The sequence below is a fragment of the Electrophorus electricus genome, chromosome 3 (assembly GCF_041902795.1).
Source record: "Electrophorus electricus isolate QZ-2024a chromosome 3, ASM4190279v1, whole genome shotgun sequence".
Taxonomy (NCBI): domain Eukaryota; kingdom Metazoa; phylum Chordata; class Actinopteri; order Gymnotiformes; family Gymnotidae; genus Electrophorus; species Electrophorus electricus.
Window position 1 is genome coordinate 12,345,001 of NC_137499.1, and position 27,500 is coordinate 12,372,500.

At 44.2% G+C, this 27,500-nt stretch overlaps 1 protein-coding gene across 8 annotated transcripts in view; it reads right to left on the reverse strand.

Annotated features, from left to right (window-relative positions):
- dock9b (dedicator of cytokinesis 9b) overlaps nt 1–27,500 on the reverse strand; it is a 58,050-nt gene that overhangs the window by 829 nt on the left and 29,721 nt on the right. For 3 of the 8 annotated variants that reach the window (XM_035520658.2, XM_035520624.2, XM_035520594.2), the window contains exons 17-53: nt 26,840–27,030; nt 26,474–26,539; nt 26,283–26,375; nt 25,982–26,093; nt 25,508–25,626; nt 23,080–23,166; nt 22,873–22,965; nt 22,543–22,658; nt 22,363–22,432; nt 22,131–22,256; nt 21,843–21,914; nt 20,483–20,629; nt 20,170–20,253; nt 19,814–19,925; nt 18,950–19,128; nt 18,755–18,832; nt 18,525–18,636; nt 18,173–18,300; nt 17,332–17,446; nt 16,624–16,690; nt 16,316–16,363; nt 15,205–15,341; nt 14,589–14,695; nt 14,182–14,319; nt 13,866–14,048; nt 13,352–13,465; nt 12,973–13,188; nt 11,920–11,977; nt 10,737–10,843; nt 6,268–6,390; nt 6,049–6,162; nt 4,725–4,871; nt 4,281–4,491; nt 1,747–1,937; nt 1,499–1,599; nt 1,244–1,382; nt 1–872 (exon numbers count right to left, since the gene is read on the reverse strand). The exon at nt 1–872 is cut by the window's left edge and continues 829 nt beyond it. In XM_035520658.2, coding sequence (XP_035376551.1) covers nt 786–872; nt 1,244–1,382; nt 1,499–1,599; nt 1,747–1,937; nt 4,281–4,491; nt 4,725–4,871; nt 6,049–6,162; nt 6,268–6,390; nt 10,737–10,843; nt 11,920–11,977; nt 12,973–13,188; nt 13,352–13,465; nt 13,866–14,048; nt 14,182–14,319; nt 14,589–14,695; nt 15,205–15,341; nt 16,316–16,363; nt 16,624–16,690; nt 17,332–17,446; nt 18,173–18,300; nt 18,525–18,636; nt 18,755–18,832; nt 18,950–19,128; nt 19,814–19,925; nt 20,170–20,253; nt 20,483–20,629; nt 21,843–21,914; nt 22,131–22,256; nt 22,363–22,432; nt 22,543–22,658; nt 22,873–22,965; nt 23,080–23,166; nt 25,508–25,626; nt 25,982–26,093; nt 26,283–26,375; nt 26,474–26,539; nt 26,840–27,030 — 4,388 coding nt within the window. In that variant the 3' untranslated portion in view covers nt 1–785. The other 5 variants (XM_035520668.2, XR_014122602.1, XR_014122601.1 and 2 more) reach the window with 5 other exon arrangements.

The window sequence follows — 27,500 nt, forward strand, 5'->3', positions numbered from 1 at the left end:
ATGATGTATTCTATGAGGACATGACAGCACTTTAAGTTGCTCTGGAGAAGAGCGTACGCTAAATGCCGTAAATGTAAATGTGAATGTAGGGGGTGGAGATTTCACCGAGCTCTGTTGGACAAACTGATTCTGGAACTGAGCATTACAGCAAGTTCTGTACTCACTGAATGTTCACTCAGAATCAAGTGTGCTCAAAGTAACCGGGAAATGCAAGTCATCAGCCGTCAAATCACGGTCTTCAAAATCCTCTTTCTGATCTGGGTTTGTAGTCTTGAAAAAGCGACTCAAACAGGGCTCAAAGAACAGAGGAAGATGTCAAGGATTGGCGTGGATTGGCGTCGGGTCGGTTCTTGGTATTCGATCATGTCTCGGGCATTTCAGCATGCGGTGGTGGGCACTTTCTTTGGTAGCATTTAGATTCTGCGCATTGGCATCAGCATCTGAACGGTTTGAAGTCACCGGGTCAGTGAAGAACTGCGCCGTCCTGATCTGTCGTCCTGTCACACCTGACTCTCAGCTGGCCTTTGGTTTGGCTGATCCTGCTGTGGGACTCAACAGACGTGAGCACAATGAGAGAAAAAAAACAAAAAAACAAAACACTTTGGAAGGATAGGAACTGTCACTCCAAGCCCGGAGACGTCGAAGAGACATCGCATTCCTGACGGCAGGGAAGACAGGACAGTTCCCTTGTTGCAAACTAGCAAGACCGTGTAGTTTTTATTTCTTCAAATTCCATCCCTCTTTCTCTATCGAACAGCTCAGAACCAAAAGTCTAGGGTCAAAGGTCATATGGCGGGGACACCACTAATGATGCGGTAGACGCGCAGTGAACCGGAGAGAGCGTTCTTTGTGTTGCTTTCCACAGCGCAGATCTGAGGATCAGACAGAGAGGGAGATGAGTTGAACTAAAATATAGTTAAAACTGACAGAACTATGAACAACAGAACTAAAAATGATTACCATCAAAGCTGCGCATGTAAGCAGAACCGAGAGAAAGAGGTGAGTCAGAGAAAATTGGTACAGTTTATCCACACAGCATGCAATCTGAAATCTATACACCTTAAATAGTAAGTTATACCTTTATTGATAAGAACGACACTGATTACAGGTGTCAGTGGTGTTTTCCTGGCTGGCATCTCTGAGAAGGCATGTCTGTGTTAACGCTCATCATGCACGCCCGTGTTCATCTGCAAACGCGTGCACCAGCTCATGCACGCCCGTGTTCATGTACACACACATGTACCTGCTCATGCATGATGAGCGAGAGTTCTCTGGTCAGGTCTCTGTAACTAGTCTTCATCTCATCATGATACTCCTGCTGGTCTTCCTTTATCAACCTCTCATTCACTCCCAGCGCCTGGCCACAGGCCTCCACGAACTGCCTGCACACACATGCACATTTGCAAACACACGCACACACACACAAAGCTATGGGTTTACCAAAAAGGTTAGTCACTGTGTCAAACAAAAAAAGCATGGCTAAACCAGGCAGGCGTACCTGAAGAGATCTTTGAGCTGTTTGACTTTGTTGTCGGGGTATTTCTTGGCAGGGGCGTCATCGAGGAACGCTCGCGCATATGCAAGTGGTCCAACGTTGACCTACAGAGAGGAATGTTGGAGCCCATGTACTTTATGGTTGTGTGGGTATCCGCTGGAAAACTACAAACCCCTGAGTGTGTGTGTGTGTGTGTGTGTGTGTGTGTGTATGTGTGTGTGTGTGTGTGTGTGTGTGAGACAAACACACACCTGTACACTGATGCTGCCCTGCAGTTTGAGCTGGAGCCGTATCATGTCAACGCCAGGGGCGGCACACAGAGCTCGCAGCTCAGACACTTTGCTGCTCATCTCATCGATGGCCACCTCGATGGGACTCAAGTCTGTGTGGTGCTCATACATCACGGCTATTCGCTTCTTCACGTACGGGAAGCAGTGAGTGGCTGGGGGGGGGGAGAGAGAAAGAATGAGACAGAAGAACAGAACGAGTGAAAGACAACAGTAGGAAGTCTACTGCTCTTATTGAAAGACATGATATTATGAAGATATGAAGGCTCATGTATGCGGAGCGTGTGTCTTATCACTCTTAAATGTACATTATGAGACAAAGTGGTGTCCCTGAGACTTCCTTTTAAGATCACAGCTGTGCTGTTTTGTTTAGTATCGTCGTATGTACACAATTTGAAATCAGTTCATAACAGCCTTAGTTGCTGTGAGCTCTAGAAACATTTAAGGAGACATCAGGAAAAAAAGGAAACCACATTATCTAGACAACGTAATGGCCCTCCCTGAAGATTTCACATTATCTTAGCTACTGAAAAATGTAAATGTGAATCAAAATGAAAATAACGTTGATTTAACTTTTAAAATTACGAATTCAAGTAAACTGAGGGAAAGCCCAATTTTCCAGTGCTGGCTCTTCAGCACTGATGAAGATGATGGGTCTCCAGTGACAGAGAGAAGGAACTGCACCATGACCCAGTCATAAGACATTATACTGAAAATTGATCCCATTATTAATTATTAGTAAAATTAATAATTAACTTATTATTACAAAACAATACTCTTGTCTATTAACAGTTATGTGTAGTGGGGGTGTTTGATTAGCTCAGGCTAGCTAACTAGCTAGTTAAGCTAATAACCCATGTCTTAGCTAAGCTTTGCTTTAGTGATCTAAAGTGTGTGTTTGGTAGGTTAATGTCTAGCCTTAAAATGTATGCATTATCACTAACCTGCCTTATCTTGTGTGGCTGACTTAAGTGAATTTCTAGTGCTAACCCCGTACATTGAAAAAATATTAAAGTGATAAAGTGTTTAGCAGTCAAGTGTTTGAAAAGATACTGGAGCATTATGGGAACCGTAGCTAGCATTAGCTAACCAACATTACATACCTCGCACTGAGCTATTAATGACAATTAAGTATTATTAATTAAGTTCTACTCTCCAGTTTTTAATAAGTCTGACAGGATGATCAGGGATCTAGAATCAAGGATGTTATGAAGCTCATTTATAGATGGTACATGGAGAGACAAAACTTTCAGAAACGTTCAGTCTGAATCAGGGGACCTTTCAGAAACGTTCTGTGTGAATCAGAGAACTTTTCAGAAATGTTCTGTCTGAACCAGGGAACCTTTTACAGACTGAAGATAAGAAGCTTGGCAAAAACCTCAGGACACGTGATCGTGGACGCATGCCAGCAACCAAGACAGATTAGGTATTAGGCATCAGCAAAGCTGATATGAGGCCAAAGGTTCAGGGACACTGGATTTGGAAAAGGTGTTGGGCAAGGAAAAGCGGAATATCACGGAAAAGTTACAGGAATACATAGTAGAGATCTCATCCATGATCATTCTGCTATGTATTTTATAATACACAACTACAGTGTTCTATAATACACATCTGCACTATAGCTGTTCCTACAGGTAACCAGTGTTCTATAAAACACACCTGCTCTATAGCTGTTTGTAGAGATAATCGCTGCTTTTTTGGTTAATTCTGCATCTCTGAAGTTAACCGAGTGATGGTAATTTTGCTTTCAAATGTTTCAAATTACTTCTGTTGTGAATGACTGGTTTTATTAAAGAAAGGGGTGGGTGACGTCTGAGTATTTTGCACATGTATACATCAATGATTGGAGATTCAGTTTGTTGTCATCGCTCAGTACAAGTACGAGGCAACAACATGCTGTCTTCACATATCCGAGCTTCTCTGGAATCTAGGCTCAGAGTGCAGGGTCCTCCGGCCTTCGGGGCCTTCCAGGGGCTCCGCATGGCAGAGCCAGGATTCAAACCCACAACCTTCCACTGACAGTCCAAAGGCCTACTCAGAACTTGAATAAGTTCAAGTATTTGAATAAGACATATTTATTAGTACATTTACCATAAAACTGCATACTAAAAGTATCCAGCCAATACCTGCCCTTTGGTCAAAACCAGTCAGTCATAAAAGAGGCCAATAAAGAATGACCCGACATTCATGGGACCAGTGTATCCAGTCAGCTGACTTCAGAGTACAAGAGTGCTTCCCTGCAGCTTATTATTATAATGATATTAATATATTATAATTATATTAATATATTACAATTAGCTGTACACGTATGGAAACATGTTAGGTATGTTAGAGCAGGTGTATCTATTAAAGTAAAGACTCAGTGCATGTGTAAATAATACACACACTGGTCAGGTGAATTGGACTGGTAAGGGTGTAGAGGGAGGGTGGGTGTAGATGTGGGTGGAGGGGTAAGGGTGTAGATGTGGGTGGAGGGGTAAGAGTAGAGGGCCACTCACTGGTGAGTACTGTCCTCCTTTTGCACTGCTCATCCACGCCTCCATGTCTCCTGCCGTCCGCGGTGAATGGTGTCTCGAAGACAAAGCGCTGGATGTTGTGACTCCTCTCGAAGTCAGTGCGCCTCTCCTCCAGCTCCTTCTCCTCCAGGTAGGGGGTCACGTGCGTGACCTGGATGTAGGCAAACTTGGCTTCCAGGTCCTTGGGGTTCACCTGGTTGACAGAGAGATACGAGACACACGTATGCACGTGATTTGTGTTTAGGACCACGTCACGTTCAAGGTGCATTATACGTGCGCGTGCTCAGGAAGCCGATGTTAACGAAGGATTATCACGTATATGGTGATAATGACAGAGATCTGTGTGTGTCTGGGTGTGCATACACTGGGAGTAGATAAACATTTGCTGCTTTGCTACTCTGTGTGTGTGTGTTTGTGTGCCCTCACCCTTCCAGAGTCCTGGATCATTCTGACATTCTCTGCTCCAAATTTGTCAGAGTAGAGTTTGAGCAGGCGCTGGGAGATCTCCGAGAGAGGCGTGAACTTGGGCTCCTTATAGATGTACTCCTTCCCATCCTCTTCTTCAAAGAACCCCTAAACACAAGCAGTTCACAAGGGCCTGTGTGTGTGTGTGTGTGTGTGTGTGTGTGTGTGTGTCTGTCAAAAGTGGGTTTAAAACCACACATGACAATGATAAGGGCAGTGTGCCCCAAGGCCGTAATGGATGGCTCACCTCCAACAAAGAAACCTGAGGCATCATTCACAACTCCACTCCTCACGCTTCCCAAACGCTACACGATCTTACTGTCTCCATGGAAAAAATCCTGCCTACTTCATCCACTTTATGGCTTGATATGTGCTTTGGAACACCTTAACGTGGGGTTTCCTTTGTGTTTCAGTGTTCAGGTCTAAAGCTTTCTGGAGATGTGTATTATTGCGGGCACTCAAATGCACCCACACTGTTGTGGGAGGAGAGCACTTAGCCGGCACGTCCCCACGCTACGGCGCCCTCTCCCCTACGCAGCTGCACGGCCCATAAACCCATTACTGCCTTGGTAAGCTTAATGACCACAGCACATGCTTATAGCGTGCACTGTTTACCTATGGCTGACGCAGGCGTCAGAGTGTGAGTTTCCATTTTGATGTGTATTAATGATCAGGGAAAGGCCACACAGAGGGCAGGTCTGTGCAGATGGCAGGTCTGCAGAGAGGGCAGGTCTATACAGAGACCAGGTCTGCGCACAGAGCAAGTCTGCAGAAACGGTGGGTCTGCACAGAGATGGCAGGTCTGCACAGAGAGCAGGTCTACACAGAGGGCAGGTCTACTCTGCCCTCGTCCATGGGGATGAAGCACGCTTCTGAACAGTGACTACAGACCAAATGCAGGAGTGGCTCATGGACAGTCTGGGTTGAAAGTGAGTTACTGAGTAAGACTCAAGTCAAATGCACTCACTCTCTCTTTCTCTCTCTCTCTCTCTCTCTCGCTCTCTCTCACAAACAGACACAGCTTTCTACACGCAAAGCATTTAGCCTTACTGAGAGAAGAAGAGAGAGCAGAGAAGATGTGATTAACTCATTTTAAATCCTGCACAAGCTTTAGCAGCAAACATGCAAGACCCAGGATGCTGTGATTAACAGCCTCGCCCACTGGGGCTAGAGCGAACACTCAACATCTACATCTCAACATCTACAAAGGTGTTTCCACGGGTTCCCACATGTCCATGTAAACACTGCCACCTCCGTGTCTGTTTAGACCTTGAAAGTTCTGTACCTGACCAAAAAAGGCCACCCTGAAGAACGTTCCCAGCAGCCTCTTCCCAGAATGCATCACTTCCATCACTTTGGTGTAGGCCCGATGTAGCCGGTCATACAGATGGGCCAATTTCTACATACAAAGAGGATTAATCTAAGAACGATGAATAATACAAGTTATGTAATGAGGTTGTGCGTGTGTGTGTGTGTGTGTGTGTGTGTGTGTGTGTGTGTGTACCTCAAAGTCCCTGCGTTGTTCATAGATTGGGATGATGAGTCTGTAGATGTCTGAGATCAGCTCATACCTCTCAGCCTTCCACAGCCCGTCAGAACACTCCTCCAGGAGTTCCATCAAGACTTCCTACATACACACCCACACACACACCCACACACACACACACACACACACACCCACACCCACACGCACACCCACACAATGTAAATGTCACGATTAGTCCCTCTCAGGTTCCTTGTACCGTGTTTTCCCTGTCCTGAGTTTTTTAGTTCCATTTCGTAGTTTGGATTTCTCCGACCCTCGTTTAATTTTCCACACCTGTCCCTCGTTTCTAGTCTTGTTAAATTCATGTATTTAAACCCTCTCTTAATCCCAGTGTTGGGCTGTTCACTATTAGACTTCATTATGTTTGTGATGTTTGGCTGTATGTTTATTTTGAATCATTGTGTTTAAGTTTGTACTCCATGCCTTCGTGTTTCTTAGCCCTGAATTTTCCCTAGCCTTAGTTATAGCCTGCTTCCCCGTTTGCCTTAAATCTCGCTCTTCTCCGCCTCTTTACCGCTCAGCGTTACAGTAAATACGTCTTAACCCATGACAATCAGACTGCAAAGGCCTTCATGAGGTTCTCAGATTATATAATGCACGCCTTGGAGTGGATTAACTAGATAACACCCTGGTTACTGTGTCCACATGTATTTATGAAGACATGATTGCCAAGTTCTGATATCCATAGGCAAAATACACTTAGTATGGTTCTACTTCCTTTAGTTTTGGTATTACTTCCTTTTGACACCACCACACGTTGCACACATACAGCCCAAGAAATTGTTACCAAGTATATTCTGCCTGTTACTACTTCTGTTTTGACCACTGATAAACATAATCTCACGTTACTAATTCTACTGCTAAATCTAATCTCACGTCACTAATTCTACTGATAAATCTAATCTCATGTTACTAATTCTACTGCTAAACAATCTCATGTCACTAATTCTACTGCTAAATCTAATCTCACGTTACTAATTCTACTGCTAAACATAATCTCACGTTACTAATTCCACTGCTAAACAATCTCACGTACTAATTCTACTGCTAAATCTAAACTCACGTTGCTAATTCTACTGCTAAATCTAATCTCAAATTACTAATTCTACTGCTAAACAATCTCACGTACTAATTCTACTGCTAAATCTAATCTCACGTTACTAATTCTACTGCTAAACAATCTCATGTTACTAATTCTACTGCTAAATCTAATCTCACGTTACTAATTCTACTGCTAAATCTAATCTCACGTTACTAATTCTACTGCTAAATCTAATCTCACGTTACTAATTCTACTGCTAAACAATCTCACATTACTGATTCTACTGCTAAACATAATCTCACATTACTAATTCTACTGCTAAATTTAACCTCATGTTACTAATTCTTCTGCTAAACACAATCTGATGTTACTAATTCTTCTGCTAAATCTAATCTCATGTTACTAATTCTACTGCTAAACATAATATCACTTTACTAATTCTACTGCTAAATCTAATCTCACGTTACTAATTCTACTGCTAAACAATCTCACATTACTGATTCTACTGCTAAACATAATCTCACATTACTAATTCTACTGCTAAATCTAATCTCACATTACTAATTCTACTGCTAAATCTAATCTCACGTTACTAATTCTTCTGCTAAACAATCTCACGTTACTAATTCTACTGCTAAATCTAATCTCACGTTACTAATTCTACTGCTAAATCTAATCTCACATTACTTATTCTACTGCTAAATCTAATCTCACATTACTTATTCTACTGCTAAACAATCTCACATTACTTATTCTACTGCTAAATCTAATCTCAAATGACTAATTCTACTGTTGCCAAGACAACAGGTTAACAACATCTAACTCGTTTCAGTAATCTAACTAGTTACAGTAATATTCACAGAAGCCAATACCCAGAGAAACAAGACAATTTTCACAGGAAACTAAAAAGTTTAGCCAGCAAAGTTTAATGACAGCATAGTTTGCGTATCTAGCTAACTTCAGAAACACCCACACAAAATCAAAAGATTCCACGGTCTGTCATAAGTCTACTGAATATACTTTTACTGGTTTGTTGAGATTGCTTTTGGCAGGTATATAAGTTTAGAAGTGAGATCAGGCTTGTATCGAACTACTTAGACATTATATGGTTTAAATCCACACTTACCAGCCAGTCAGAATCCAGTATTCACCCACAGCCTGGTATAAACTGCCATCATTACCATTAACACACATTCACTAGCATATCATTCACAACATGTACTGATTGATGGACTATAAATGACATTTGAAATAAAAGTCAAGGGCAACCTTTAGTATTTAACACAGATCCAAGAGAACTGTGGCCCTATGACAGTGCTATGTCATATGATAGGTGACATAACCCCTCCATGTTAACCCTATGACAGTGCTATGACTTATGATAGGCGACATAACCCCTCCACGTTAACCCTATGACAGCGCTATGCCATATGATAGGCGACATAACCCCTCCACGTAAACCCTATGACAGTGCTATGACTTATGATAGGCGACATAACCCCTCCACATTAACCCTATGACAGTGCTATGCCATATGATAGGCGACATAACCCCTCCACGTAAACCCTATGACAGTGCTATGACTTATGATAGGTGACATAACCCCTCCACGTTAACCCTATGACAGTGCTATGACTTATGATAGGCGACATAACCCCTCCACGTTAACCCTATGACAGTGCTATGCCATATGATAGGTGACATAACCCCTCCACGTTAACCCTATGACAGTACTATGACTTATGATAGGCGACATAACCCCTCCACGTTAACCCTATGACAGTGCTATGACATATGATAGGCGACATAACCCCTCCACACAGTACCCTTCCAGTACAGGTCATTTGACATGTGACAACCAGGAAGTGGAACGTGGACTTATTATTATTTACATTTCTATAGCGCCTTTCTCAGACTCGAGGACACTTTACAGATATAGGACAGATTTACAGGACCCTACATAATATCACCAGAAGGTCCATGTATGCATGGGCACAGCAGTAAGTCCCTGCAGTCATACTAATGATAGTGATTATGTAGTGTAGTGATCAAGTAGTGATCAAGAACATATAAGTAGTCTGTATGAACATATAAGTGTCCTGTAGGAACGTATATGTAGCCTGTAGGAATATATAAGTAGTCTCTATGAACATATAAGTAGCCTATAGGAACATATAAGTAGCCTGTAGGAACATATAAGTAGCCTGTAGGAACATATAAGTAGCCTGTAGGAACATATAAGTAGCCTGTAGGAACATATAAGTAGCCTATAGGAACATATAAGTAGCCTGTAGGAACATATAAGTAGCCTGTAGAAACATATAAGTAGCCTGTAGAAACATATAAGTAGCCTATAGGAACATATAAGTAGCCTGTAGAAACATATAAGTAGCCTGTAGAAACATATAAGTAGCCTGTAGAAACATATAAGTAGCCTGTAGAAACATATAAGTAGCCTGTAGAAACATATAAGTAGCCTGTAGAAACATATAAGTAGCCTGTAGAAACATATAAGTAGCCTGTAGAAACATATAAGTAGCCTGTAGGAACATATAAGTAGCCTGTAGGAACATATAAGTAGCCTGTAGGAACATATAAGTAGCCTATAGGAACATATAAGTAGCCTGTAGGAACATATAAGTAGCCTGTAGAAACATATAAGTAGCCTGTAGAAACATATAAGTAGCCTATAGGAACATATAAGTAGCCTGTAGAAACATATAAGTAGCCTGTAGAAACATATAAGTAGCCTGTAGAAACATATAAGTAGCCTGTAGAAACATATAAGTAGCCTGTAGAAACATATAAGTAGCCTGTAGAAACATATAAGTAGCCTGTAGAAACATATAAGTAGCCTGTAGAAACATATAAGTAGCCTGTAGAAACATATAAGTAGTCTCTATGAATAAACTGATGTTCTATATTTCTGCTGTCCACTTTTTTCTTATTCCTTAAAAGAACCTAACTGTACACTTCTGATATTATATATATATATATATATATATGTGTGTGTGTGTGTGTGTGTGTGTGTGTGAGTGTGAGAGAGAGAGAGAGAGAGAGAGCGTGTGTGCATGTAAAATAATAAAATATTGATTGCATTATTTATTCAAAGGAAAACCAGGAAGGCTAAATCATTACTAAGATAAGATAATCTATGGATAGAAAATCTCAAATTCCTGCAGTTGTTCTGACGCACATGTTTAAAGGCCATCAATACTCCATGTGATAAGATAGGAAACCCCATAAAACATTGGAATGAGATGAGTGCTGTAGTTATTGATCTGCTTGTGGGGTCACTGAAATATTGCTACAAGTGCTGCTGCAGCAAACACAATCAATGACACCAAAGGGCGTGGCTGGAGGCGGAACCGTGGGCAGGGCTAACCTCATTAAAGTGAACATCCTGCATGCCCACGTCCTCCATCATGGCCGCCTCCTCTTCGATGTTGGGAGTGATGACACGGAACGCTGAACAGCCCTGCCAGAACATTCCTATGGCGGACGGATGGGAGAGGTGGTGTTAGGAGGATCTGATGATAATCAGACAATCTGATGATGCAAGAGACCCTGGCAACAGCATACTTTATCAGCTTAACATTAGCCAGACTCAAACTGGAATAAAATTCCTAAGGCAGTCTGCCACACTTAGTTACATATGGCTAAAAGACAGCAGTTATAGTTAAAAATGTATTTTATTTAAAGTCTTATTGGTGTGTTTGAAGAGGACGGTGGGTTGCTCAGTGCAAGAAGAGCACCACTGTCTGGTACGTTTGAACATGTGCGTGTGTCTTAGTTCCATTATCAGAGCGATTCAAATGGCAACTCTTAGCGGGAATTCAGTGAATTCCACAGCGCTGCGTGGGAATGACCCTTGGACATGCTCATGAAGGTCTGTGTGTGGGTGTGTGTGTGGCCAGCACAAGTGTCAAACACGTGACACACCTTCACTGGTGTTACTAGGCACACTGCATGTGCTCCTCCGTCTCATAGATGCATTGCGCAGGTGCTTATTTGCATATCTCTGCTGACACGCACCCCTCCACCCTGCTTATTACTGATCAGGATTCCAGCACAGGCCCACTGTTGACCGATTATTTATACGGTGGCTGACCAATCAGCCATGACGCAGACGTGTATATGCCTGCCGGTGGCTGCTATGCTGGAATGCAGAACAGAAGAGGCTAGTAGGTGGTTCCCACCAATGAGCATCAAGCAAGTTATCATCTCAAACAGCTTATGCAATTTATTTTATCTGCATAAATCAAAAACATGACTTTTGAATCTAGCATGTTGATGACTGTGATGGTTTGTGTGGTTCTGTTTGGTGGGCATTAACGTTCCTTACTTGTTAGGTACAGTAACCTGATCAGAACTATAGAAGCAACGTCTCAACGCCAAACGTACTCCTTTCCGTTCAGAATGTCTTTTTAACGCTACTCAACTTTCTATTTGGCTCACACGTGCAGCACGCCAGTGTAAGTGAAATGGCCAAGGGACTGCTGACGCGTGAACGGCTGTCTGCACAGCGCCCTCTTGTGGTCGTTCGCATCCACGTGGTCCACACTCACCTTTCCTCTTCAGGTACTCTGCCACCAGTGCTGCCACGTGCACATAGCACATCGCTGCCTGCACAGAAAATAATCGCACAATTATATAACTGTAGAATTTGTATGTTTGTTATACAATCTTCCACTTTGGGGTCTCTGTATGTCAGTCCATAAGATGATCAGACCCCCTCTGCTCTTGTACACTCTGCTCTTTTTATTTAATTTGCCCCTCTGCCCACCCATCAGTACACAGGCAGTAGAGGAACAGCCCTGGGGGCGTGGTCTAGTAGAGGAACAAGCCCTGGGGGCGTGGTCTAGTAGAGGAACAAGCCCTGGGAGCGTGGTCTAGTAGAGGAACAAGCCCTGGGGGCGTGGTCTAGTAGAGGACGAAAGCCCTGGGGGCGTGGTCTAGTTGAGGACGAAAGCCCTGGGGGCGTGGTCTAGTTGAGGACGAAAGCCCTGGGGGCGTGGTCTAGTCGAGGAACAAGCCCTGGGGGCGTGGTCTAGTCGAGGAACAAGCCCTGGGGGCGTGGTCTAGTCGAGGAACAAGCCCTGGGGGCGTGGTCTAGTTGAGGAACAGCCCTGGGGGCATGGTCTAGTAGAGGAACAAGCGCTAGGGGCGTGGTCTAGAAGAGGAACAAGCCCTGGGGGTGTGGTCTAGTAGAGGAACAAGCCCTGGGGGTGTGGTCTAGTAGAGGAACAGCCCTGGGGGTGTGGTCTAGTAGAGGAACAAGCCCTGGGGGTGTGGTCTATTTGAGGAACAGCCCTGGGGGTGTGGTCTAGTAGAGGAACAAGCCCTGGGGGCGTGGTCTAGTAGAGAAACAGCCCTGGGGGCGTGGTCTAGTAGAGAAACAGCCCTGGGGGCGTGGTCTAGTTGAGGAACAAGCCCTGGGGGCGTGGTCTAGTTGAGGAACAAGCCCTGGGGGCGTGGTCTAGTTGAGGAACAAGCCCTGGGGGCGTGGTCTAGTTGAGGAACAAGCCCTGGGGGCGTGGTCTAGTTGAGGAACAGCCCTGGGGGTGTGGTCTAGTTGAGGAACAGCCTTGGGGCGTGAGCGCGGCTCTGGCCAACTCCACCTCGGATGGGTCGCCGTTCTTGACGTGGATGCGGGCCATGCTGTCCAGCCAGGTCTTGCGCAGCTCCGGCGTGCTGGCGTAGGACTTGGCCAGGCTGTACTGCAGGTCCACCAGCATCTCGGGGTCGTTCTCGTGCTCCTTCATCTGCTCCGTGGCCATCAGCACCGTGCGGATGCACTTGGTCAGGTCCTTCACGTCGGAGGAGAACGCAGTGTGCTGAGGCAGGGTGGAGAGAGAGAGAGATAGAGAGACAGGGAGAGAGAGTGAGAGAGAGAGAGAGAGATTGAGAACATTGGCACTATTTCTGAAAACCTCCTGCCAAAATGAATTAGTAAAAGGACTGAACTGAGTTTAAAGTTAAGGCTGCCTCTGTGTTCACCTTTATACTCTTGTCACTGTTGGCACAGTTGTTGATGATGGACAGAGAGTGCTGAAACCGCGTCCCGCCCATCCCGACCACGGCAGAGATCAGCTGACTTACCGCTATTACCACCTAAGACAGATGAAAGCTTTGTCATAATAACAGTAACTCTCAGACAACATCAAGCTTACGGCTGCTTCTTCTCAATCTCGAAAGCAAGTCATTGTCTCACACTTTGCATTTTGTACAAGCACTTTCTGGGTTGTTGGTTTTTTTAACTTTCCCTGCACGTTCTCTCATTTTCTGTTGTTTTCTTTGGCTTGTATTTACTGTACTGTAACTACTGTACTGTATTTACTTTGTAAACAACTAATTAAAAAAAAAGAGTTTGTATCCAAGGTGCATTTAAGAATCTCAGAGAGAATCTGTTTAAGACTTTGTTTTTTTGCAAAAGTAAAAGTTAGATTTGGATTCGTTCAGAACGTCTGAAGGCATGCACTCTGCACTAGCTACAGTTACCCCTCCCTCTTGCCTGCAGGTGCGTGCGGACGAAGGACTTCCTGCCCGTGTGCTCGAAGTTGCTCTTCATGAGGAAGTAGAGCAGGTGGGCTGCCTCACTGCGGGTGGAGCCCAGCTTGGAGTTGCAGCAATTCAGGATCTCGTAACACATCGAGGCACACATATCTGCCCGTCCGTCGAAAAATGTGCACGGGAACTGGGGCAGAGCGCGAGGTGGAGAGGAGTTTGAAAATACAGCATGGTAAAAATGCGACAGCTCTAAAGGCAGAAGTGAAAAGGCGTGGTGATTGTGTAGCTGTTACCTTTGGTGGCGTAAGGTGTGTCGTTACCTTGTATATGAAGGTGCTCAGTGAAGTGAAGACATGTTTCAATGCCGCCTCTGACTGGGAGATCTGCAGGAGGCACAGGTGCACCCGGAAGACCTTCTTCATCAGCACATTGTGACCCATATCGGCACACAGCTGCGTCTACAGAGACGTTCCCACAAAACGAAGGCTAGCTTTCAAATTCACGTTCACCACTTTGGTTGCGTTTCAGAACAAGAAATACAAGACTCAATGCGGGCTGGAACTTGTGCCTTTAACTACAGTATGCCTGTACCTTTAAAGGACTCCTTAACTAGTCCAGAGCAAGCTTGTACCTTTTACTGGTACCTTTAACCCCTGCAGTTTGAGCGAGACTAGCAGAGTCTGAATGAGACCTCATATTTAAAGAGGAAGAGGAAGGTGTGCTGCACCTTAAACCCCATGATGAAGACACTGAGAGTGTCCAGCACTGTCAGGCAGACCTCAGTGGAGACGTTAGCCTCCAACAGGCATGCGTCAGCGTCGCCATGGCCACACGCTGGACGAGGAGAGAAAAACGGAGAAGAGTCTGAGACCAACATGGGTAAGCTCGCTCTGTACTGCCCTGCCAGTCAAGCTCCGGCGCAGGCGAGCGTACACTAGAGCTCAGCTCAAGCTTGAAGTTAGAGTCTCTGTTTCTTTAGAGTCGAACATCGAACAGACAATGAACATGGGCGCAATGAGGGGAAATATGTATGTAAGTATGTGTACAAATATGTATGTTAATATATGCATACACATATGTATGTAAGTGTATGTACACTTATGTATGTATGCATGTGTACACATTACGGCGGTGATGAAAGGACACGCTACCAAATGTCTTACCATAATAAGTGAATGTGTGCTTCTTTGTATGTGTGTGTCCATGTGTCAGGAATGTGTCTCACTGAGGTTAAGTCAAAGTGTCCATGTGTCAGGAATGTGTCTCACTGAGGTTAAGTAAATGTGTCCATGTGTCAGGAATGTGTCTCACTGAGGTTAAGTAAATGTGTCCATGTGTCTTACTGTGGTTAAAAGTGTGCGCACTCTCCGAGCTTCCGAGCTGGTGTAAGCGTGTGTGTATAACGCTCGCTCTGTTACGAGACACAGGGAGTGTCAACGACTTCCTGTCTGCAGCTGTAAATCCCACCCCTTCCTGGCTCCTGGGAGAAAGCAGAGTCTATTGAAAGGTTCAGTCAACTGTCAATCACGTACACAATAAGACCAAATGAAATGATTGTTATTCACTACCTTAAAAATAGAAACTACATCCAAAAGCCTTATCTACTTATCTATCATTTTATATATATCTCAGCTGTGCAAGTGTACTTTATTACAATACATACATATATATATATATATATATATATATATATATATATATATATATATATATATATATATATATTATAGCACACACACACACACACACACACACACACACGCACGCACACACTCTAATAGTGCACTGTATATCTAAATAAGATATTAATGGTCATTTCAAAGACCCCATCATGAACCCAACTATGAATCCTTCAGAAAAGCAGACATGATCATTCTCTACCCTGTTAGCATGAGTTTGCTTATGACAGAGTGACAATTACACCAAACCGGTGGAAGACATGGAGACATGGCAGATCTGATGAGTTGACAGAGTGACTGAATGGACAGAAAGCAGCTCTGTGCTGTAGTCTGTGCATGCTTTTACTGTAGCACACCAATGGGACGCTACAATGCATCTACAAGCCACACCCACAACACAGACGCATACGTAGATACGCTGTACAAACACACACACGTGCGCGCATGCAAAAGCAGTCAACAGCAGTTGGTGAGTGTGAGTGCTAAACCAGAGTGAGAATGTGGTTAGTGTTCAGTCACAGGACAGCACACCGTTCTTACCCCATACACAGAGGCCAGGGTGTTACTGCAGGCCTGACTAACCATGCTCTCGTCAGCGTGTACATACACATAAAGAGGAACAGGGGCCTTCAGACTCTTGGTGTGTGTGTGTGTGTGTGTGTGTGTTTGTTTCTGTGTATGTGTGGTAGTTTAGCACTATTTGGTGTAAGTACAGTATGTGTGATATTTTTTTTGTTCAAGGCAACATTAGTTGTGGTGAAAAACCCGCTCTTACCTGGTGATGAACCTCTTCCCCATGTACCTAAACTGATGGAGACAGACCCTGAAGGATAGAAGAGAGGAAGGAAATGAGGAAGGACTCTTGGGTGCTCATGACCCCAGACTGCACGCTGGCACGACCATGGCGGGACCTCTGATTGAACCCTGCCATGACCCTTGACTGGACCCTGGCATGACCCCTGGCATGATCTCTGGCGTGACCTTGGGCGTGGCTTTGGCATGACCCTGGCGTGACACCTGTTGTGACACTGGTGTGACCCTAACATGACCCCCGACTGGGCTGTACTGGTTTGGCACACTTACTCTAGCAGAGTGAAGAAGTCCATCAGCTCAGAGGGAGAAGCTTTGTTCCAGTAGGTGAATAACGCGTCTAAAGGGAAGGAAAAGAGCACTGGGTCAGGGCTGCTGTCATTACTGTAATACATACAGCTACATTAGCCTGCTGTCATTACTGTAATACATACAGCTACATTAGCCTGCTGTCATTACTGTAATACATACAGCTACATTAAGCCTGCTGTCATTACTGTAATACATACAGTTACATTAAGCCTGCTGTCATTACTGTAATACATACAGCTACATTAAGCCTGCTGTCATTACTGTAATACATACAGCTGCATTAAGCCTGTTGCCATTACTGTAATACATACAGCTGCATTAAGCCTGTTGCCATTACTGTAATACATACAGCTGCATTAAGCCTGTTGCCATTACTGTAATACATACAGCTGCATTAAGCCTGCTGTCATTACTGTAATACATACAGCTGCATTAAGCCTGCTGTCATTACTGTAATACATACAGCTACATTAAGCCTGCTGTCATTACTGTAATACATACAGCTGCATTAGCCTGCTGTCATTACTGTAATAGATACAGCTACATTAGTCTGCTGTCATTACTGTAATAGATACAGCTACATTAAGCCTGCTGTCATTACTGTAATACATACAGCTACATTAGCCTGCTGTCATTACTTTGCTGGTTACGGATGTGTGGGTGTTTTACCTTCAGACATACTCTTGAGCACATGCAAAAAACACATAAGTAGATTCTTGATTTCCTCTCTGTCCAGTTTGTCACAGCATAGAACGGAACTCCCAAGAGCAGAGGCAGACTGGATCTGTCCCACACACACACACACACACACACACACACACACACACACACACACACACACACACACACACACACACACACACACACACACACACACACGTCTAATCTCTTTGAGAATAGGCAGAAGTACCAGCATTCTGTGAAAATGGAGAAAGTAAAGAGGACTCTCTCTCTCTTTCTCTCTCTCTCTCTCTCACACACACACACACAAACACACCACTTCAGGAAAAACCCCTCACTGTTCCAGGACAGAAACCCAGGCATAAACATGCACACACAGTGGCACTCCCCAGTAGAGGCCACTCAGGACAGATCTACTTGGACTGATGGCACAGTGACCTCTGTGTCCATCTCTGAGAGACCAGGGGCTGACAAAAGCCAGAATTCCACTGTGATGCGTTTGGCGGCCCTGCTGAGTGGGGCGGAGTCCTCTGGGTCAAGTGGGAGGGGCAGTATCATGAGGGTGTGTCTACGAATTAACCGCTCTCTCTGCTGATAGGTCAGAATTTAGAGGGCACAGGTCAGGAGAGGAGGGGCAATGTGTCACTAATGACAAATGGATTAATACACATGAAAGAATGAACAATACGAAGAAAGATGGCGAGAAGACGTCTCCCTGGAGTTAGTACATGAAGAACGGAAGAGAAAGAGGTAATGACTGTTAGCACAACTGCGTACAGAAACGGTGCTGAAGGAAGTTCCGTCTCAGGAGAAGAGAAGAGCTTTTTACCTTATCTAAAGAGCTGGTCTTCTCACTGTTCCTGTCAAGCAGGCTGTTCCCTGAGTCGGTGCTGACCAGGGAGCCTCTGGATTCAGCGTGGCGGACGCAGACGTTGGGTGTGGACACATGGGGGGAGGCTACAGAGAAGAGACAGGGGTGAGCTGGGACCTCATTCCAGATCAGATCATCTCACTTTAGAATGGCTCCATGCACCAGGGCGAAGACGGGATTCGACTTAACCCGAACCCCATGATGAGGTCAAAGGTCACACTAACAAGCTTTACAGATGGATCTAGGAAGGTGGTGAAGGAGAGAGACCATGGCTGGGTAAGAGATGGCAAGGCAGTAATCTCACGCTCACCCGTGCCAGAGATGACTCCAAACACATCCTTGTGCAGACTGCTGTCGAAGGTTCCAGCAGGCTTGTGCTGAGTTGCCGTGGCAATGCTTGAGAGAGGGTCATCTTTCCAGTTCTGGAAGGAGACTCAGGCCTTAGTGAGTGGTGTGTGTGTGTGTGTGTGTGTGTGTGTGTGTGTGTGCAGGCATGTCATGTGAATTTGACCCATTCACTGGGTCCTTTATAGAACTCACTTGGTTGAGTCTGTGAACATTCTCTTGAAGCAGTCCAAACACAGGCAAGTAGAGAGTTGCTAATCTGGCTTGCTGACTCTGAAAAAGAGACACACACACACACACACACACACACACACACAAACGAGCCATATAGGATGGATGTTATTACAGACTATTGCAGCTTGGCCTGGTGCTTTGGCGGTCCGGACTAACCTTGGAGGCATAGCGATCGTCGAAGGCGTGTTTGGTCAGCAGGCTCTTGAGCGCGTGTATGGATATCTGCCGGATCTCCTTAAACTCCTGCAGGGCCCCGCCCACCTCCCGCAACAGGAGCCCGACCAGGAAGTGATTCTTGCAAAAGTCATCCGTCAGGGAGTAGTCTAGCTGTAGGTCTACACACACACACACACACACACACACACACACACACACACACACACACACACACACACACACACATACACATACACACATACACGAATGATTAGTACCAACATAATTGATCCATATAAAACCTCATGCTTGAGACAGGGAACTAAACTGTGTCATGGTAGAGCAATGATCACACTGAACGCTCTCTCTCTCGCTTAAGATGATCTTAACATTACAACACTTTTTGGGAACCAGAGTCCTGGCTGTTTGTTACGTACTGAAAACACCACACCTAAAAAAACTACAGAGACTACAACAGAGGCACTGGGATGACTACAGCGAGACACAGTCCAGTGAGACCCAGCCTAGCAACACATACTACACACAAAACTGCACGAAACTGTAATTATCCTACAATGATATGAATACATGATTTAGACACTCAAAGTGAACTTTCATACCAATTCACACCACTACCTCACGCAATGCATGTTTACAACACATGGACGAAGCACGTCAACAGAGGCAGAATGGCTCAGGTGAGATAGCAGGAGGGAGCTGGCTTCTAGATAATCTAATCTAATTTAATCTAATCTGTCTCAGTAAACCTTATTAGCATCATTGAACAAAAGGTCAGAGATTTGTTGTGATGATCTGGAGGAATTAGATTTCAGTATGAGAACCGGAAGACTGTGGAAGGCCTACCTTGGAATCGCATTATCCTGCCTTTCCCAAAGGCCATGGGCAAGTTGAGAGGCACGTAATGCTCGTGGTTACACACCACCCTCAGGAAGGCAAACTTAAACTCATACAGCGTCTGCGGCAGACATGCACAGAGAGGCCAACCTCAGACCTGACCTAGTGTAACTCAGACAAAAATCACATGCTTGATTTAAATCCCAGAGTGTCAGCAATCGTAATGCACGTGACGTCGTGTGAATCTACACGTCCACTGCACATCAAGCCCACATCTCCTACGTCACAGCACACCGAAAGGATCTGTTGTTTTTTTTTCCTTTGCCAGCCGAGGCCAGGGTCCTGACGTAGAATTAGCCGTGCACCTTAGAATCCCCAGGTCCGAAGCAGCTGATGTAGTTGCTGATCTGCTTGAAGACAAAGCCGCGGTCCATAAATGTGAAACAGCGCTGTTTGAGGGGGAAAGTCAAACACAAACACTTAGGACTGTTATCATTTCATAACGCACTTTGAAAGCTGACCAAATATCGATTCACATCCTTTTCCCACTCTGAACTCTTTGACCCCGTATGCAATTCCTGAGGTAATCCAACACTAATTCTTTGTGGCAGAAACAAGGAAAGCAGCTCCAGACCCGGGTCCTGTGGCCCAGAAAAGGACGCCTGATGTGGGCCTCACCTTGATGAAGACGGCCAGGCTGTGGTTGGCATTCCGGGTGGCGTCCAGGTTGTCTTTGTACTTCTGAGTGATGTGGGGCCCCACCATGGTCACCAGCGTCTCCACGGCATGGTGAAAGGGAGCGGTGAAGCGTTGGTTCCTGGAGAGCTGAAACACAAACACAACACAATAGCAGTCAGACACAACAGTGTGGCAGTGAGACAACACAGTGGCAGTGAGACACACACAATAGCAGTCAGACACAACAGTGTGGCAGTGAGACAACACAGTGGCAGTGAGACACACACAATAGCAGTCAGACACAACAGTGTGGCAGTGAGACAACACAGTGGCAGTGAGACACAACACAATAGCAGTCAGACACAACAGTGTGGCAGTGAGACAACACAGTGGCAGTGAGACACACACAATAGCAGTCAGACACAACAGTGTGGCAGTGAGACAACACAGTGGCAGTGAGACACACACAATAGCAGTCAGACACAACAGTGTGGCAGTGAGACAACACAGTGGCAGTGAGACACAACACAATAGCAGTCAGACACAACAGTGTGGCAGTGAGACAACACAGTGGCAGTGAGACACACACAATAGCAGTCAGACACAACAGTGTGGCAGTGAGACAACACAGTGGCAGTGAGACACAACACAATAGCAGTCAGACACAACAGTGTGGCAGTGAGACAACACAGTGGCAGTGAGACACACACAATAGCAGTCAGACACAACAGTGTGGCAGTGAGACAACACAGTGGCAGTGAGACACACACAATAGCAGTCAGACACAACAGTGTGGCAGTGAGACAACACAGTGGCAGTGAGACACAACACAATAGCAGTCAGACCCAACACTGTGGCAGTGAGACACACACAATAGCAGTCAGACACAACAGTGTGGCATTGAGACAACACAGTGGCAGTGAGACACAACAGTGTGGCATTGAGACAACACAGTGGCAGTGAGACACAACACAGTGGCAGTGAGACACAACAGGTGGCGAGCTATGCAGAGCAACTCAACGCAGCACAATACAGCAAAATGCATCAAAATGTGACAGTCAGACACAATGCAAAACAGTCTACACTGAAAACTTGAGTAAAATTATAAAAATAAAATCATTTACTTAAAACACTTACAGACCTTGAGTCTGTGAAAGGCACTATATAAATTAAAAGTTATTATTACTCACATCTTACAAGATTAGTAAATTCATGCATTTCCAGAAAGTATAAGCAATCTCATTCCATATCTAGTGAGATTACACAGAAGCATCTGAATTTTACCGTGCACAACCAAAACATGTAACGTGTGTAAAGGGCAGAGAACAGCTGATGGGATGCAGAGCCAGGTGTCACTCACTTTGACTTTGCCGCTTTCCAACAGATGCTGAGCCATAGACTTGGCTAAGACCTCGAAGAAGTACCAGGAGTACTGAAACAGAATGAGTATTACCAGGAGTACTGAAACACGGTGAGAATTACCAGAAGTGGTGGTTAGTGCCCATGTGTAGTGTTATGAACCACGCTGTGGTGGTTAGTGCCCGTGTGTAGTGTTATGAATCACGTCGTGGTGGTTAGTGCCCGTGTGTAGTGTCAAGAACCACGCCGTGGTGGTTAGTGCTTGTGTGTAGTGTTATGAACAACATACCTTGAGGAGTTTGTTGCTGGTGAGGAAATCCGTAGAAGGCTTCAAGATGGCGGTCATCGCTTTGGCTATTTCCTCGTGCACCGTCTTGTCGCTGGCTGTTGAGCAGGTTTCAGCCTTAAACACATACTACACAACAAAACCAGACAGTCACCAGTGAAGAACAGTTATTTCTCAACATAACTACACTGCATTGAAAGAGTGCATCATGGTTAATGTAGCCCTGGGACTTTACCTTCACATAGGATCTGAGGTAGTGTTCGAGGCCCTCCTCATGACACTGGGCCACGATGTGAACCATCACCCTGAAGGACACAGAATACAATGAGCATTTAAGATCGGGGAGTTCAGACAGAGGTCCTTCATCAGCTGAGCTAACAAAGTGCTTATATATAAATCTATTTGATTTATTTACCTGGTGGTGTTCACTGCCACGTCTTCCTGACGGGTCGTAGTCAGAACATGCACCAGCTGGTTGAGGATGGTTGGCAGGAAGTTAATCATCACATGACCCTCCATGGCATGGAGACTCTGAGGAATCATGAGTTAGATGTTCTCAACACGAACACGTATCCATGCTGATCTCTATTAGACCTGTTATTATTACCTGTTATTCAATCTTTACATTTCTCATTTAGGTGAACGTGTTACTGTACATGATTGTGATGACAATAACAAACAAACAAACAAAATATGACAAAAATGGTGTTTTCTTTCTACTGCGGATGTGGAAAAGTGCGTTCACCTTGAGGTACTTCACCAGCTCAGCTTCCGGGGCGTGTTCAGATCCGGGTGCCATCTTCTGGCAGTGGTGGAAGAAATTATGCAGGTGCTGATCCTAAAATCAGACAAACAACGTCTTTATTCAACACATACTGTGCATTTCATGGACTTACACGATGGACTCACCTTAGCGACAGGACAGATCTCGACTTAAGTGATCTCGACTTACCTGAGTGTAGACTGTGGAGACCAGGTGTGTGGACACTCGGAAGAGGGGACGACCTCCATCCACCCACTTCACCTCCGGACTGGAGTGCTGTCATCCACAAAGCATACTGTCAAAGTATCTGGGACAAACTTCTAGAGCTCACAACATTACTTATCTGGAGCTCACAACATTACTAATCTAGAGCACACAATATTACTAATCTGGAGCTCACAACGTTACTAATCTGGAGCTCACAACATTACTAATCTAGAGCACACAATATTATTATTCTGGAGCTCACAACATTACTAATCTGGAGCACACAATATTACTAATCTAGAGCTCAATATTACTAATCTAGAGCTCACAATATTACTAATCTAGAGCTCACAATATTACTAATCTAGAGCTCACAATATTATCATTCTGGAGCTCACAATATTACTAATCTAGAGTTCACAATATTACTAATCTAGAAATCACAACATTACTAATCTGGAGCTCACATTACTAATCTAGAGCTCACAATATTATTCTGCAGATCACAATATTACTAATCTAGAGTTCACAATATTACTAATCTAGAAATCACAACATTACTAATCTGGAGCTCACAACATTACTAATCTAGAGCACACAATATTACTAATATAGAGCTCACAATATTACTAATCTGGAGTCTCAAGATTACTAATATAGAGCACACAATATTAAAAATCTAGAGCTCACATTATTATTAATCTGGAGCTCACAACATTACTAATCTAGCGCACACAATATTATCATTCTGGAGTTCACAATATTACTAATATAGAGCTCACAACATTACTAATCTGCAGCTCACAACATTATTAATCTAGATTTCACAATATTACTAATCTAGAGCACACAATATTATTATTATGGAGCTCACAACATTACTAATCTGGAGCTCGCAACATTACTAATCTGGAGCTCAACATCAGTCTAGAGCACACAATATTACTAATCTGGAGCTCACGATATTACTAATCTAGAGCGTACAAAAATAATCTAGAGTTCACAATATTATTAATCTGGAGCTCACAATATTACTAATCTAGAGCTCACAATATTACTATTCTGGAGCTCACAATATTATTATTCTGGAGCTCACAATATTACTAATCTAGAGCTCACAATATTATTATTCTGGAGCTCACAATATTATTATTCTGGAGCTCACAATATTATTATTCTGGAGCTCACAATATTATTATTCTGGAGCGCACAACATTACTAATCTGGAGCGCACAACACTACTAATTTGGAGCGCACAACACTACTAATCTGGAGCGCACAATATTACTAATCTAGAGCGCGCAATATTACTAATCTAGAGCTCGCAATATTATTAATATGGAGCTCACAATATTACTAGTCTAGAGCTCACAATATTATTATTCTGGAGCTCACAATATTACTAATCTAGAGCTCACAATATTACTAATCTAGAGCCCACAACATTACTAATTTGCAGCTCACAACATTATTAATATAGATTTCACAATATTACTAATCAAGAGCACACATTATTATTCTGGCGCCCACAATATTACTAATCTAGAGTTCACAATATTACTAATCTAGAGCGTACAATATTAATAATCTAGAGCTCATAATATTACTAACCTAGAGCTCACAACATTAGTAATCTGGAGCTCACAACATTAGTAATCTGGAGCTCACAACATTAGTAATCTGGAGCTCACAACATTAGTAATCTAGAGCACCTAATATTACTAATATAGAGCTCACAATATTAATAATCTAGAGCTCGCAATTTTACTTATCTAGAGCTCGCAATATTACTAATCTAGAGCTTGCAATATTATTAATCTGGAGCTCACAATATTACTAGTCCAGAGCTCACAATACTATTATTCTGGAGCTCACAATATTACTAATCTAGAGTTCACAATATTACTAATCTAGAGCTCACAATATTACTAACCTAGAGCTCACAACATTACTAATCTGCAGCTCACAACATTTTTAATCTAGATTTCACAATATTACGAATCTAGATTGCACATTATTATCCTGGAGCTCACAACATTACAAATCTAGAGCTCCCAATATTATTAATCTGGAGCTCACAATATTACTAATCTAGAATAATCTAGTTATAAAAATGAACACACTTTTACCATATGATACATGACACCAGACTCACACAGGCACCCATATACAATACCAGATTTACACACACGCACCCATACGACATCAGACTCACAGACACGCACCCGATACGATATCAGACTTACACACAGATACCCAGACGATATCAGACTCACATTAGCCATAATCCTTTAATCCTACGTGGAGGTTAAGTGTAGCATTAGTACAGGTCTCATTAGACCAGATTACTGACACCATGAGTGAATTATTCATCCCTGTTACTCTTAAACATGAAGAGTGTGGTCGTTACCTTATTTCGCTCATCCTGAGAGCTCAGGTAGCCCGCAGGTAAGTTACATGCTACAGGAAGCTGCTGTTCACTCATGGCTGCTCGGCCATCTTTGAGCAAGGGCAACCAGGCAGAACCCACTGACCGGGAAGAGAGACGGAGAGAGAGAGGGAGAGAGAGAGAAAAAGTATTTAAAGCAATACTTAAACGATCACTAATCCTGCACTTACATCTTATTGTCTGGAATGTCTTGACAGTAAATGGAACAATGATGAAAATGTAATGTATTTCCTAAAAAGGAAAAAATGGAAAGAGATTGTGTGAACCTACTCACCACCACTACCACAGAGAGAGAGAGAAAGAGATAGCATGTGAATGAGAGAAGAATCAGGCAGCTGTAATCTCTGTTGTTGGAAACACCTTCAGCATGACCTCTCTCTCTCTCGCTCGCTCTCTCTCTCTCTCTCGCCCTGGAGGGGGCGCTGTGCGGTATACCTGCTGTCTCCAACACATCCCTCTTCTTGGTGCTGCTGTCACAGCTGATGTGGTAGAAGGTGAAGAGTAGGTGGTGTTTCTCATGGAGCTGAGTGGGGAGCTCCATCTTGATCTGACACACCGAGCGCAAAAGAAATACACGTTATGCTAATGGCCATGATATTCCTCAGAAAACAACAAATTATACTATAAACGCACCCATGAGAAATGGAGTCATTTAATAGTCAACCTTCAACCAATTAAAACCAGTCAACCAGTTAAAACCATAACCACTTCGCCGCTGTTCACACTGAACTCTGACCTCATCGTAGAACTCTGGGCTCTGGTGATGGTGCAACACTGCTGCATAGGCGTGTGTGCAGAAGAGCTGGTCTCCTGGACGACCATAGATACACTACACACACACACACACACACACACACACATTTAAGGAAGTTAACAGTGAGTAAAGGGACGACACTAATGAGAGAGCAAGAACGGACTGAACTCTACCTTCAGGGGCTCGGTGTCGTCCCCATCAGAATCCCTCAACTCCACACACACCGCGATGTTCCGCGCCTGAGGCACACACAGTCACACTTGCTCAGCCAAGTCGACTTTTTCCAAGCTGCTGGCTGGAAGGGGCCGGACACAGCAGACGCTACTCTCCATGTCATCCGCGCGGCCGTCCGGAAGCCATGCTGTGTCCGACCGGCCTTCTCCTCCGAACGCTCGCACACCCACAGCAAACAAGAGCGCTCAGACACCACAACTGCAAACATCCAGGGACTGACAACAAGATATGCTGTTCTTCTCCTAGCATCAAGCGCACATCCCGATTCAACATCCTGAAAGAGTTAGAGAGACTGGGTCCTCTACCTTGGCGAAGGACTTCTGGCCGTCGTATTTGAGGTGTTTGGGGTAGACGTAGAGGTGGTTGTTGTAGGTGATGAACGGCTGCGAGCACTTGGCACTCGGTGGCACAAACTCCTCCACCTCTAACAGAGGTGCGCGGCCACACCCCTCACTCTCATAGGGTCGCACAGGGATGTAGGAGGGCGTGACACAATCTGACCAATCAGGAGAGGGGACCTGGGTTACGTTTACATTTATTCATTTGGCCAACACTTTCATCCGCAGCTCTTTGCCAACAAGCCAGAAAATACAAGAGAAAACAATGCATGAGTTGCTATGGCAACATGTGCCAAAAATCTTTGAGGGTTTAAGGTAGCAGGTCAAAATGTGACTCCAGATCAGGGAGGAAACGAGTCAGATGATATTTCCCATGAGGGGCAGTTAAAATGAAACACAAGGACTAGCGATCAAGATCAGGAGACCATAAGATCAGTTACAGATAAAGACACAGAAAATGAATGAAGTTAATGTAACTGTGAACAGTTAAATTATATACGATGTAGTTTAAGGAGTCAAATGATAGTGCACCTACTCAGGGAAAGCACAGTAGCATGATGATTTTATACATTTATAGGGCGTAAAGAGAAAAGGCCACGTCCTTTATGAAATAAAACATACACTACAT